Below are 15,512 nucleotides of genomic sequence, written 5' to 3'. Positions count from 1 at the left end.
CTTTCTTCAGTTATATAGTGTGAGATATACACTTGAGGGCCCTATCGGTTATAATAGAGGTTCTGGAATAACCAAGGTGTGGTTATAGTCATCCGGAACTAGCGACTCCAAAGGGCTAACTACGGACGAAGGTATGGTCCGGGAATCTATTTAAGTTTTGGGAGTACTTATTAGCTTAGTTAAGGCTTATAGAATTTATGTAGTGATACGGTGAACTTTTGAATATAGGCTTGGAACCTAGGATCTTACTATACTTGAACTAGCCTAGAGGTACGTACACATTAACTGAGATTGACAGCGAGTATACGTGTTTATATATTGCATTTATTTGGCATTATTATATGCCATGATGTATGATTTATCATTTTTCATATTCATATGTCATGTGCATATACACGTTGAGCCTATACCTTGTTATACCTGATTATAGAGCCGCTCAGCTCTATACTCGATAGTCTGTCACTGAGAGTACCGCGACGGCGGGGGCATTTATGTCTGTCTACTCTGGTGTACTAGACGAGTGTGGTTGTACCCAGAGGTTGATCCGTGCGATGGCAGCACTCATGTGGCGCCAGTTCTGAGCATGATTTTTCAGATGACCCTGTACCAGTCATCATGTTGCATGCATTATATACATATGTTTACTCATGTCTATGTACTGGGCGTTAATGCTCACGTCCTAGTTGTTATCTTGGACACCCTATTCCATGGGGCAGGTCGCAGGATGGACGGAGCTGGTAGTTCAAGGCAGGACTAGGGAGCAGGAGCCTTGAGGATTTTATTATACAGGATTCGATATAGATGTATAATGTTTACTGTTTAAGGTTTCGATTTGGTTGTATCACTACAGATTTAAGCATGGATTATGTTACTAAGCTGATATGTAAATTATGGTTTTGTTTCCGCATGTTTTACTCTGTTAAGTTATTTTGCTGTATTAAGTTTAATGCATGCTATTAGTTGCCAGTTAGTAGGTGATACCATGCAGGGTCACTACAAGTGTGCTACTCGAGTTCGGCTCGATAACACCCCTAATCCTACCTATACAGACACTGTCTTGAGGTAGATCTAACGGTTGACATTTATCAATAAATGTGAGATCCATTATTTTTTAGTGGACCCCGCGTGTATTGATAAATAAGAAACCTTAGATCTATCATGTGGGTAATGCATGTATAGGTAGGTTGAAATGAACCCACATAAGGGAAATTCTACAAAACAAAAGATGGTGTTTAACGAGGAGATTCTTTATATATATGGAAAGATTATTATTATTATTATTATTATTATTATTATTATTTAAAAAAAACATAACAAATTAAAAACATTGGCAATAAATGGATTCCACATGTTTAGGCCCAAAAACACATGGACCTGGTTTCCGGATCAGTTCCTGGGGATCCGGGTTCTGACCCAAATCTGAACTTTAATTTGTAGCAGACACTGTATTTGGTCTCGGTGATATGTTTTTTTCCCCATATTACTCCACTAAAATGAAGTATGTTTAATGAATTAATACACGTGAAATATGATTTAAATACTTAATCGTAATAAATAATAATTATCGATCCTCATTCCTCATGCTAAATTCAACGACATCAATACTTTACAGTTACGAGATTCATATCTGAATAAATGTATCTCACTACCCAAATATCATTTGGATTTATATAAAGTCGAGATTTGAGTTTTGAATTTTGTAAAATATATATATATATATAATATTTCGAGGAAAACATTTCTCACAAAAAAAAAACATCGATGAGTAAAGAAACAGACTCAATTAATTCAATTTAATAAAAATTGTACTATTCTGACTCTGCCATACAATTTTCTCGTAATACGGATCCATAACATGACATACTCTTCGTGGGGTTAAGACTGTCCAAAAATCGATCATTTCCCTCCAATGTGTGAGTTATTGCCATTTCTGAATAATAATATTGATTCGTTAAACAAATATTCAAAAAAGTGAAAAACAATTTTAATTTCTCTATAAAAATTAATAAATCAACAAAAAAATGTATGTATATGTTAAAAACACAAAAGCTCAAATGAAAATACATCACTTGTCAATTCTATGTTATACCCGACGCAATTTACGAAAAAGTGTTACATTTAATATCAAAAATCAAAATTGTAATTTTTATTTCAGATATAGATCAGGTCGATCGTCCTTACACGAAACCTACTTGCTTAAAAAAAAGGGTGGGAGATTGGTTGAATAATTGGATTGCATAGCATTGCATTTAAGGGTAATAATTATGGGAACATGGTGTAAAATGGACCACTCTAAAAGAAATTCAAGATTTTTGGCAGAAGTCGAATTTGTTAGGGTGGTCCAAGATATAAATTTGGACCATAATCCTAAGTAAAAAGTGATTTATGGTCTGACAGTACGATTTCTTTTCCCCAGAAATGTCACGATTTCATTTCCGGACAACTTTCTTCAATGTTTCAATCAATCAGATAATCATTACCAGATCTTATCAAATCTAATTTCGTTGTTCGTGTAATATTTCAAATAAATTTTAAAAAACTCGGGAATTTTGGGTTCGTACTAGAGATTTCAGGCATCGATTTGGGCCTTTGAATTCACTACAACGATTTGGGTGGTCCTATTATTTAGTTTAAGTTTAATGGCCCAACACGATCCATTCTCTGATGGGCTAACGATTGTACTTGGAAGATTTATTTATTTATTTGTTTGTTTATTTTGTTTCAGACAACTACTGCTTATTTATTTGTTTACTTATTTATCTGTTTATTTTATTTATTTTGGTTCGAAAGATAAAAAAAATTATAAAAATTAATAATGTTATCTTTTTTAAGTCATCCCGTCCCGAAACACACTATTGGAATAGGTTTGTTAAGAGTAGCTGCGCTTAATTTCTTGTTGGGGCCAATTAATTACTTGTGCTAAACCAAAGCACTTCCATATACCTACTCAATTTAAGTTGAAAAAAAAATCGTTTAATTGGATTTATTTTAAATTTGGAAAGTATTGAAATCTCGTAATAAGTTATTTCTAATAAAAATTTTATGCATATAAATGAATTAAATCACAATCCGCTCTCCGCCTCCAAAATGGCAAAATCATATAGCTCAACGCCCTTAATTGTATTCAAGAACTCCTTGAGTACTCCGGTATTATGAATATTGATTTAGTAAAGAGCAAAAAAAATTTATTTTTCTCGAATTTTTTCATTAAGTGAGTTAATTTGAATCCACTTCACTTGAATAAATTTGATTAAATAATTATAATATTGTGACTGGGAATAAGCACTACGCCAACCCTCAATAACTACTTTTTTTTTAAAAAAAAAAAAGATAAGTAAAATAGTGCAACTTGACAACAAGTTTTTATAAAAATGCTGGAATATAATCTTTTAAAAAAAAAAAAAAAAAAAAGAACCACAAATAATTAATGCCCAGCAGTTAATGTACATATACACAATGACGTCAGCACATCCCCAAATTTCAATCAGCTGGCGTCACTTAGCTCCTAGATTGGGGATTATACAAATTCCGTGTTCCAACGTTTTGACTTTCAAGATCTCTCCGCTAGATTTTGTTACTACCAGCTCCATCATAAATATTTATTAAAGAATTTTAGGTTTTAATAGGTAGTTTTAAATGTTGGGAACAATTGAAACTATAGACACAAAACTCATTTAAATTTGCTTGTTCTTGAACATATTTTATTGTTTCGACGTTGACGACATTTTTTCATTCGTTTCAAATATCTATTATAGTTTTCACGTTTAATATTAATTTATCTATTTTTTTTTATCAATCTATCATTATCATTAAATATATTAACTATTTTAAAATAATTTTTTTAATCATATTATGAAGCATTCATGAAGGGTTAAACTGGAAAAAAAATTAAAATTTATTTTTTCAATAACTTTCTTAATATGTAACAAAACATACATATAAATCTAAATATATTGGTCGGACGGAATATGATACACACACTAATGTTTTGGTACTGACATGACAGGGACGAAACAGAAAATTTCATCGAGGGAGAAGAAATTTTATTATTGTTATTTTTTAAAATATTAGTAAAATAAATATTAACAATAAAACAATTTTTATTGAACAATTTTTTCTGTGGATCAAGTGGACTTATAATTTTTTTTAACAAAAAATTAAAGTATTAAAGTAAAAAAACTTATGTTTAAAAAATTAGTAGAATATCTTCTCAAAAAAAAAATTAGTAGAATAAAAAAAAAAACGTGTGTGTCGAATGTCGATATTACATGATTATTTATAATGCCCTTGCATTTCGAGCTGTGACCAATGAGTTGAAGGGTATTTCAGGAACCAGTAAAAATTAATTTGTTACTTGAACTTTTGACTAAACATGAAAATGATATATGGACTTTTATTAATAACTTAAATATTGATATATCAGTTTCAAATTAGGGTCAATTTTTTTTTATGAAATTAGCTGAGATGCCTATTTTACCTCTTATCACTTACATTTAAAATTTTATTTAGAATTTATTATAATTAGATAATATGTATATATATAACATTAAGTAATTTTAAATAAATAAATTTGATAAATATAAATTAATTATATATTTTTATTTATGTATACGTTGCAACTTTTTAATGATGTATAATTTTTAAAAAATATTCAAATAAATAGTAAATTAGTAATTACGATAAAAAATGGTTTTTTAATTAATTGAAAATTTCACTTGATCTAAAGGAAATTTTGAGCTAAAAATACGTTTTAATTGAAAATTGATTTAAATTTATTTACAAACTAAAAAATATATATTTTATATTTTTATCTATTTAGTTATTTAAAATTATTTACATACATTTTTTTGTGTATTCTTATATCATTTTTTGTGTATTTTGAAAAACATTCAAATAAATAGTAATTGTGGTAAATAAATATTTTAGTTAACTGAAAATTTCGTTGAATCTAACCCAAAAAAAAAACAAGTAAAAACAATTACTGTTTATTTGAAAATTAACATATAGAAATAAGTAATTATTATGATTTTTTAAAAAATTTAGTTGAATTATTAGTTATGTATCGAAATCCCGTTCATAAAAAAATTTGGTCATGGTTTAACAAAACAAATTTAAATTTATAATTTTTTTGTGATAAGAGTAAAATAGGTACGTATTTGAGTTTTTATTTTAAAAAATGAGCATATATATATATATATATGATTGATTGAGTCATCACTAATTAAATGTTTATATATCTGATGCGATTATCATAATGGGTATCCGGGGTGGGTATGACCCCGGGAATAGAATAGCAGCAAGCTTCTTCGCCTCGTCGTGAAGGCTATCTACACACCAGAAACAAGAAAACTTGTCAGTGGGGGCGCCGAAGTGTTCTTCGGCGTCCCCACTCCGATGCTTAAGTTAGACTAAGATGTATGGAGTGGGCTTATGAGATTTAGAGAAATTGAGTCTGTGTATGAAAAATGTAGATGAACGTAAGAGAACATACCTTAACCAGACAAGGAGCCTGGTATTTAAAAGAAATCCTGGGAGACCCCAATAATTGCACGGTATGGGTTTCTGACAGCTATTTAATGTGACAAGACGCTTCCCGCAATTTCTGGATAAAACTCATACCTATTTATTAGTTTCCTGGCAATTCCTGATAATGCCCATGTTGTGGGACCCACGTTCTGATTCTAGCCTGGAAGGGTGCTCGAGGCCAGGGTGCTCCGGATGATAGGGTTCTCCAGGAAGGGTTCTCTGGTAGGCAAGGCAAGACTCCTCCTGGTAAGGCAAGGGAAAACTCCTCCTGGCAGGCAAGGCAAGGCAAGAGAGGACAACCCTTGGCAAGACAAGACTCCTCCCTATTTCGCTTGGGCTCTACTTCTTTGGTCTTCTCTTACCCATCAACCTAGAAATCATTCTGTAACACCCGGTATTTTAAATACGTAAATCCGCATGCATAATTAGGATATTTAATTATTTAAATTTTAGATTTATGGGTTAAATAATTATGTGAATTATTTGTGCATGATTTAATTTATTTTTAAGCATTTAACCCATAATTAGTGATTTTTATGATTTATAGTATTTAATTGTTTTTGAGCGCGTAGACGGGACCGTGGACGGACGAGATGACAACTTTCTATTCAAATTATTTTATGAGCCTTTTAAGAGCCCAAAAATATTATTTTGAGTTTTATTACCTCAATATTTTTAGTATTTAATTTTATATAATTTTAAGGGTCCGTTTTTATTCAAAATAAGCCAAAATATTGACTTTTTAGTATCTTTAAAATTTCCCTAAATTAATATTTCGGGATTTTTATATTTTTTTTAAATTTTGTTATCAGATTTCTTTTCTTAATTAGATTTTTAAGTTATATATATATTATATATAACTTATGTGAATAATTAATCGACCCAAAGTAAGGTTATTATTTAACAGAATTACATGTGCAGTTGTGGTAATAAATATGTGATTATTATTTGGTTTTACATATGAATAATAAATCGGTCCAAAGAAAGATTTATTATTTGATATGCTCTTATGATCAGTATTTGATTACTACATCATGATATCATTTACAAGTTAATATTTTGCCCAAATATGGAATATTAATGGAGTGTCCGATATCTTGAGATGGGGAGTGCCTTTATTTGAATTTAATATTACTTATTTGGGCATTTTTTGTGAGCATATTTAATTTATTGATAATTTTCTGTTCAGTTATTATTTGAATATTTCTGTTAGTTTTACTGTCCACATCAACTTTATTCTTACTTTCAAATATGCTTGTTACTTCAAGTTATGGAAAATTAAACATCTTGATAGTTTTGGAATAAGGATCAAAGATATTGCAATAAAGATTGATTCAAGTATACCTTTATGAACTAGAGTACCTTTTTTGAAAGGAGGGATATGGAAAGGTATGAAAAATTAAATTGCATGTTTGATGATCATTAAGGTAGTCATTTAGGAATCATTAGGGCAATATGTCGAAAAAATATAACTACAGTTAAGAATCACCTTAAGAATATTGGAAACGAGGTTTGTCAAGAATGGAAGGGTGAATTTTGTACGTTCTTGACAATTTCACTTTCAATGAGGTATAAAGATAAATGATTAAGGATAAAGTAAGCTGCAGATATAGCACTTCAAAAGAAACAACAAAAGAAACCGAATTAATCGGAAAATAATAGTTGTTTCTTCTGTAGAGTTAAAAGGCTCAAGAAAATAAAGTTTCTAAATTTGGTTTGTTTTAAGGTTAATTTATCTTTGATGTCACATATGATGTATAGATTTTGGTGCTATCATTAGTGTGTCTATGCGGGGTTATTATTATTATTGCTAAAGTTCAAATGATGATGAAAGATTCATCGGTGTACAATGGAAAAACAGTTAAAGTTGAAATAATTGAAAATTTTAGATTATTGTTAAAACCTGAGTTTTATTTGAATCTGAATGAAACATTTATTGTACCGACTTTCAGGCAAAATAATTTTTATTTCTATTTTGGGCAAATTCGGTTTCTCTTGCTCATTTGGAAATGGAAATTTAGGTTGTTTCATGATTCAAAATTGGTTGGCTCTGGTTTTTCATCTCGTTATAATAATCTTTCTTAGGTTGATACAATTATTTCATTTAATGAGTCCCTGCAATTAAATTTAAAAGTCTCAAAGATAAAATTCCAGTAAATGAAAATTTAGTTACGTCGTAACATGAGATATTATATTATATCTCCAGATGGAGAATAAAGAAACTTATGTATGACGAAATTCTCAATCCTTTAAATTTAACATATTTTGATATTTGTGTTAAATGTATAAAGGAAAAACAAACAAATTAAAGGAGATATGAAGTCAACAAGAATTTGGATGTCTATGAACTTATAAATATGGATATTAGTGGGTCTTCCATATGGCTTTTTGGAATGACCAACAATAATTTATAACGTTCATAGATAATTATTTTAGATATGACTTTTATATCTTATTTATGGATAAACACTAATGACTGCAGCATATATCCTTAACAAAGTTGATTAAAGTGATTCTTAAAGATCTAAGGGGTAAAAGTTTTATGGTCCCACAATTAATTTGATTCTCAGTTAGGAAAATGCTTGGTTTTTGAGGATGTCGAGTTTGTGGGGGAGATAAAGTTTGAAAATTGTCTTTAAGGAATAATATTTTAATATTCTTACAGGTGTTATTGACATTGATCAAAATTATATTTTTGACTTTGTTCAAAAACATAATACGGTAAGACAATTTAGGAAAATCTCTCATTCAAAAAATATTCTGAAAGAACAAACTCTTACATCTCAATAACCTTGTCATTATGGAGTTCCACTCGAGAGAGAAGAAATACATTCTTAGGTAATTTGATTGTATTTCTCTTAGAGAATAAGGTCAACAATGACATGATAGAAAATGATTTATCAATTTCTATCAAGTCATAAAAATTCTAACTCTCGAAATGGATTGATGTCAATATAAAGAGATAAAATCTATGAAAGACAATGACATTTGATATCTTGACACATTGCCTAAAGTGTGAAATTCATTGGTTCTAAATGGATATTTAAAACCATGAGTACTCAAAAGGTAGTGTGGAAAGATATAAGGCTCGTCTTGTCATCAATGAGGTTTTACACAGTAAGATGATATAATTGTAAAGGTTTTTCTCTTTGGTTTATTTGAAAGACTCTTCAGGAATATATTGACATAGTACTGAATTTTAATTAATAAATGATATTTTTACATTTCATCATGTGATCATCTCGTTCGGTTTGAGATGAATTTGGTTGATGATTGTATATATCATAAGGTCTGTGGGAGTAAATATTTTTCTGGTTTTCTATGTAATGATAGCCTGCTCGCTTGTGACGATATAAATATGTTTCATGACACCAAGAGATTTCTAGCTAAGAATTTTGAGATGAATGATCTTGGTGATGCATCTTTTGTACTGGGTATCCAGATACATTGGGATCAATCTCGATGTATTCTTGGATTATCACAAAAAAGCTATATCGAAAAAGTTTTAAAGCGATATGGGATGAAAGATTGTAAACAAGTTGATACCCTAAATTGAGGGAGACAATTTAGTCTCAACCAGTGCCCTAATAATGATTTAAAGAAAAGAAATACAAAAGATTTTCTATGACTTAGCGGTAGAGAATCTAATGTATTGCTAAGGTATATACACGTAAAGCTTTTATATACGTGAATGAGATGTTGGACAAATATTTAAATAATTCAGGAATAAACTATTGGAAATTAGTCAATTATGTATTATGGAATTTACAGAAAATATAAGGAATTATATGCTCACATATCAGAGGTCAGATCGGTTTTGAGATCATTTGGTATACTGACTCTGATTTAAGGGATGCCTAAATAGTGTGAAACTATGTTGGACTATTTAAATCTACTGCTAAAAAGTGTCATCTCACAAAAGAGTACTAAAAAGTCAGTTGTTATAGTCTATTTTGTCATGACAGTAGATTTTATAGTGTGTTACAAGGCATCCAATCAAGTTTCTGATTATTGAAGTAAGAGTTCAGAGTGAATAGTGTTTATAAAGCACATCGGTACAAACTCCATGATTGTGGATCCATTTGCTAAGGGACTATCACCCAAAAGGTTTTGTGTGCACATTATTTGTATGGGTGTTTCGTCAATCAAGAATATTCAGTTTCAGTGGGAGTTTGTAATTTTAAATGCTTTTATAGACATGTTTGGTTATTCGATTTTTGGTTTATGGATACATAAAGAAAAGTTATTTCTGCAGAAATAAAGGTTTTGGTTTATTCACACTCTGACTCTGTTTTGGTTGATCTCACTAAAGTTAAGGGTGGACCAGTTGGAAATAGGCATGTTAAGATCACATTACATGAAATTTTCATGCTACACATCCACATCATAATCCATGTCGTTCAGTTATCTGGCATATGTGACCATTGATGGGTCGAGTTACGATGAATGTGACAAAGGCTTCTTTGATCCTATGTTAGTATGATTGATGGACCGGATTAGCAGTAGATACATTTCGATAATGACAGCAAAGTTGAGCTCATTTGGTTATTTTGCAAAACATAATTATAAAGTTTTACATATAGTCCAGTGGGAGATTGTTGGATCATAAATCCAACGTTGGGCTTATATGTAAATAATTATGTGTTGTGACTGTCAAATAAAGTTAGCCCATAAAAGTGATCTAAATAAGATTTCGGTTTATTTGGGCTTTAATGTATCTAATAGGGTGTGGCCTTTAATGTGTAGATACTAGTGGGCTTTTCTATTTGATTGATGAGCTTAAATAGAATCCCAAAATATAAATATAGGGTTATGGTCCCCAGATCACACGATGTTGATGTCATTCTATTCTATTCCCATCGATAGTTAGAGAGCGTGAGAGAACTGAAGGAACTCTCAAGGCAAATCGTGTTGATCTGAAAGGCCAAACCATGCAGATCTACATCGGTATCAATTGTTATGAATTAAGGTACGCTTCCGCTTAAGTTTACAGTATTTAATCTTAACGATTTAGCATGATGATTCTGGGTTTAAGTTTATAGGGATTTTTCCCTAACAAGTACGTGACCCACAGCCCACTCATGAAAAATAAACGTTCCACCAAAAGTCACCTAAATCAAATTAAATCAATGCTATTTTTAGATATATATATATATATATAATATATAGAATAATAATTTTTCATTAATTCATTTACTGGTGTTTTGTATTAACATTATCAAATCTTGAAAAGAGCCATGATAGAAACGAGTTTGTAATGAATATAAATTCTAGACTAAATGTGCCTCGGACATTTAGTTTTATTATATTTATCATGAATGTGATGTTTGCTTTTACTAATTAAAATCTTGAACACTTAGTTTATGTTTTAACGATTTTGTTGTCAAATTTCATATCTTTATTTGTTTGTCTTTTTTCTTTGGTTGAAAAGTCATTTTCTCCAACGCGACACTTATAACGTGGCGTGAACATGGTACTGATATGTGCAATGTCACATCAACAATTCAACAGTAACTAACATGAATAATGATTGAAATTGAAGAAAAAAAATGAAATATACATGATTAATACTCAAATTCGATAACATAAATAATCGAAAATCATAAAGAAACAAACATGCTTAGATTTATTTATTTTTTTGAAATTAGAGAAAGGTTAGATCCGGTCCACGTAAACCCACCTGTTCGATCTACTTGCATTTAATAATATATGATCCCCCCACCATGATCGGGCACCTATTATAGCAAGAAAACACACAGAAACGCCAAAGACTAACCCTTCATGCATGTAACTTTCTTCCTTTAACAAAAGTGCTTCACTTTCCTTTCTTTCAACGCCCTAACTCATCTTTTCCCCTCTCTTCCTTCATTCCTTTTCTACTTTCTTTTTTGCTATGGATGCTTCTCAGTGGACGCAGGTAAAATTATGTTTTAAAAAGCAAAAAAAAAAAATGAAATTAAAGAAAAGAAAAGAAAAGAAAAAGAGAGACTTCTTTAATTTCTAGGGTTATTTGGGATTTCTAGGGTTTATATTTTTAGATCTTGTTTTTGAAATTTGTATATATTTTTCTTGATGACCATTTAAGTTTAAAGTTGATCACTTTACCCCCCTAGTAGTTGAGATTATCAAACCCCACCAATCTTTTTCTGCTTTGAATTGTATTTTACAATCTTTTTTCTTGATATGTTTGTATATATATATGTTATGATATAGTACGCACTACATTATCTTATAGTTTATCATATATAACTTTTCTCAATAATTCACTTTTGTCAGAAGAAAAGAGAAAGTGGATTCAGTTTGTTGATATTGCTTTTGTGGAAAAGCCAGCGAACATTGTTATCGTCTGTTTAATTTTTTGATTCTTCTATTCATTTGCTTTCTTTATAGCTTATAGGAATGAATTAATTCTCAAGCAAAAGCTTCAGCCTTTAATTTCGATCTTGAATTTTTTTTTATCAACTTACATCATGCACTGATTTATATATATTGAATCAAGCTTTTAGCAATCATGAGATATATTGTGATCCAAATTAAAACAGTGTTTTTGAGCTCTTCCTCCATGCGCGGTATGTGTAATCCGATTACCGATCGAATTATGTTATTCTTCTTACTTCGATCTTCTTGCCTGAACTCAATTAGGGTATTGAAGTTTATGAAAATTCAAGGCCTTTAGGCATAGAAAAGAAGCAAAGGCCGCCTAAAGACGAGGTTTTAAACTGTCCGAGATGCAACTCAATCAACACGAAATTCTGTTACTACAACAACTACAGCTTATCTCAGCCAAGATACTTCTGCAAGACATGTAGAAGGTATTGGACTAATGGAGGTTCTTTGAGAAATGTTCCTGTAGGGGGAGGCTCAAGAAAGAATCGAAGATCGTCGTCGTCGAGAAAAGCAGCTCCAAATCACAGCCCACCAAAATTAGTTTCACCACAAAATCCCAAGATTATTCAACAAGGGCAAACCCTAAATTTCGCTGTTAATCCGTCCACGACGTCTTTTAACAGCTTTAATGGGGTGTCTCATGAGTTTGTTGGCCTGGCGCCGGTTTACCTTAATCTCCCTCAAAACCCTAATGCTAATAGCTCTCCATCAGGAGGATTCATCACTGGTTCTTTTGTTAGTGATCACGTGCATATGGCCGATGATACCGACTCGATAATTTACTCATCTGGTTTAGTTTCTACACAAGAATTCAAGAATTTTCCATCAGATTGGGTAGAGAATGGAAGTGAGAAGTTGCAAGGAGTACTTCAAGATGGTGATATTAATGCAAGCTCATCAAAAATCATTCCCTCTTTTGAGGGTTTGAAGGAAAATGATCAAGAATTGGATCAAGAAAGAGGGCAAGGAGAAGAGAATGGATATATTTGGAATGGAATGCTTGCTGGATTAAGAGGTCCATGGTGAAATATATTTATTTTTAATAATTATATATTATATATGATGAAATTTAGATTTATATGTGAGGGGATATATTGGCATGTGTTTGGTTATTAATTTATCTTCTTTAATTTTCTTTTTTGAATTTCATTAATATTATTTTGCTTCTTGTGATCAAATGGTTTCCTTTGTTTGCCATGAGTAGTGCATGGATTTAGATTTATAGTATAATAATTGAAGTATTCTTTTATCAATTTTGTACCAGCTTGTTTTTCAGGGTTTAATAATTAGTAGATGTGGATTTTGACATATTCTGGGAATTTATGGTGCATGGGTTTTATATTTTGCTTTCTTTAAATGGAAATTCATCTAAATTAAGGGACCAAGGGAGATGTGGAATTTGTACCATACATTGACATCCGAATTTTGTGGCTAATTAATTACCTTATAACTTTCAGAGAAAATTGCTTCTTTTCTTCACGTGTATTTGCTTTTATGTGATTTTTATTGTTTGTGTTATCAAATTTCAATCTTATTAATATATCTTTTAATTTTCGAAAATTTTAGTATTTTCAAATGCTAATAGGTAATTACTTAAGCAACTACAACGATCTGTGAAATCACACTATTTATCTTACATAAAAACACACAAAATTAATTAGATGCATAAATGATATGTATATACACATTCGGTGATGTATATTTGATTTACAAAGAGTTGATAATCTCTCCTTGTGCGTTATCCTGGTGTGCTAAATGTAAACTATTCTCTCTCCTCGGAACTAAAATTTTAAAATTTCATGCATAACATTTTATTAAAAACAAAATTTTAAAAAACTTCTCTTCGCCCTTGAGAATTGTCCAAGTTTTGGGGGAGTATACGATCGTTTGTTAAAGATTATGAGTCGATTCTCCCTAGTCGATCCCTACCAACACATTATCGAACAAACTTGTCGTAGATAGTTTATTATATACCCAAATCACAAAAAAGGAAAGACAAATACTTTATACTTCAGTTAAAAATGGTGTTTTTGTGTTATTTTATTTGTAAAATCACCTAAATGAGTCAAAATAATGTAGAAGATATATAATGGTATTTCTACATCTCCAATTTAATTTCTTTAACAATAAATTAAAAAAATTATGTTCACTAATGATCCAGCTATAAAGTTGATTCTATATTTCTATTTTTCATTATGAAAAATTCTTAAAAGTAAAACCAAGTAAAATAATTTTTTTAAGCATCATAGTTTCATATGCAAATTGCAATATATCTATATATATATATATATATATATATGTGTGTGTATGTATGTATATTTCATTTCAGAAATATAAAATTTAAAAACAAATTTTTGCTAATATTGCTCTCCTTTGGGGGCCCACTGATATTCCCCTATACCCGGAAAGCGGGCTTGACAACTTATCCAGCCCACTCAGTAAACCCTCTAGATGTTGGCCCATCACAATTCTTCCTTCACCTTTTTTTAAAAAAAATAAAAATAATAATAATAATAATAATAATAATAATAATAATAATAATAATAATAATAATAATAATTTAATATTAACATTTTAGTAAGAAAAAAATACATAAACCTTGCATTTCCCCCTCTCCCAGATCTCGATCATCTCTAAATTATTTTTCACCATAAATCCCCGGGATTTTGGGTTCAATAATCTATATACACTTTTGTTGGAAAAATTGTTTGGACAAGTTGGATTGATTGAATGAGATTGATACTCATTGTCCCACATTAGTAAAATATGGGAATAGATGACACTATATATATCCTAAGTTGTGACAAGGGGTTGGGCCTAACTCATAATGCTGGCACAAAGAAATTTGTAGTCGAAAAGTTTCTCGAGTTCAAAATAGTTGATACCAAGACGGTGATTAGCCAAGTGCAAGAGTTCCAAATCAACCTCCATGATATAATGGCTGAAGGGATGATGATCAGTGAGTCCTTCCAAGTGGCTGCATTAATCGAAAAACTGCCACCCTTATGGAAGGAGTTCAAGAATTATTTGAAGCACAAACTCAAGGAAATGGGGCTCGAAGACTTGATCGTCAGGCTGCAAATTGAGGAAGACAATCGCAAAGCGGAGATCAAAACTGGTAAAATGCCGATGGAAGCAAAGGCAAACCCAGTGGAACCAAACGCTACGAAGAAAAGGAAACAGTTTGGGAAAGATGTGAAGCAAGGGAAGAACAAGAAGTGGAAAGGAACCTGTTGGAACTGTGAGAAGACGAACCACAAAGCCAAGGATTGTCGCTTACCGAAGAAGGACAATCAGTACCGGGAAAATGTTATTCAACACAAATCTGTGCATATTGACTTGTCTGAAATAGATCTATCAGCAGTAGTGTCTAAGACTGCTTTCAGGACAAGATATGGGCATTACGAGTTCTTAGTGATGCCTATTGGGCCAGATTTAAGTAATTGGGCTTGAGTGTTAGGACCAGCAGTCCAGTACAATCCATGAGAAATTTGCATGTGTCCTGATTATATATTTAATTATTTTTATGCATTGAAGTTATTTTAATATTTATATGTTAGTAAGAAATTAAATTAAATATATATGAAGGATACACATTT

General features: G+C 30.9%; 1 protein-coding gene across 1 annotated transcript; it reads left to right on the top strand.

The window, feature by feature from the left end:
- Positions 1-11,303: 11,303 nt before the first annotated feature.
- On the top strand, positions 11,304-13,066 carry LOC140884212 (dof zinc finger protein DOF3.7-like). The gene is made up of 2 exons (XM_073290894.1): positions 11,304-11,443; positions 12,169-13,066. Exons 1-2 carry the CDS (start codon positions 11,420-11,422, stop codon positions 12,937-12,939), a joined length of 795 nt encoding a protein of 264 aa, XP_073146995.1. The 5' UTR covers positions 11,304-11,419; the 3' UTR covers positions 12,940-13,066.
- Positions 13,067-15,512: the final 2,446 nt, after the last annotated feature.

The sequence above is a fragment of the Henckelia pumila genome, chromosome 2 (genome assembly GCF_033568475.1).
Source record: "Henckelia pumila isolate YLH828 chromosome 2, ASM3356847v2, whole genome shotgun sequence".
Classification (NCBI taxonomy): Eukaryota; Viridiplantae; Streptophyta; class Magnoliopsida; order Lamiales; family Gesneriaceae; genus Henckelia; species Henckelia pumila.
This window is presented reverse-complemented; position numbering and strand designations above follow the sequence as displayed.

What these genes read in the sequence shown, in the direction of transcription:
- LOC140884212 (XM_073290894.1), top strand. Translation starts at nt 11,420, where the DNA reads ATGGATGCTTCTCAGTGGACGCAG. An exon ending in ATGCTTCTCAGTGGACGCAG is followed by an intron (nt 11,444 to 12,168) that starts GTAAAATTATGT and finishes GAACTCAATTAG; the next exon opens with GGTATTGAAGTTTATGAAAA.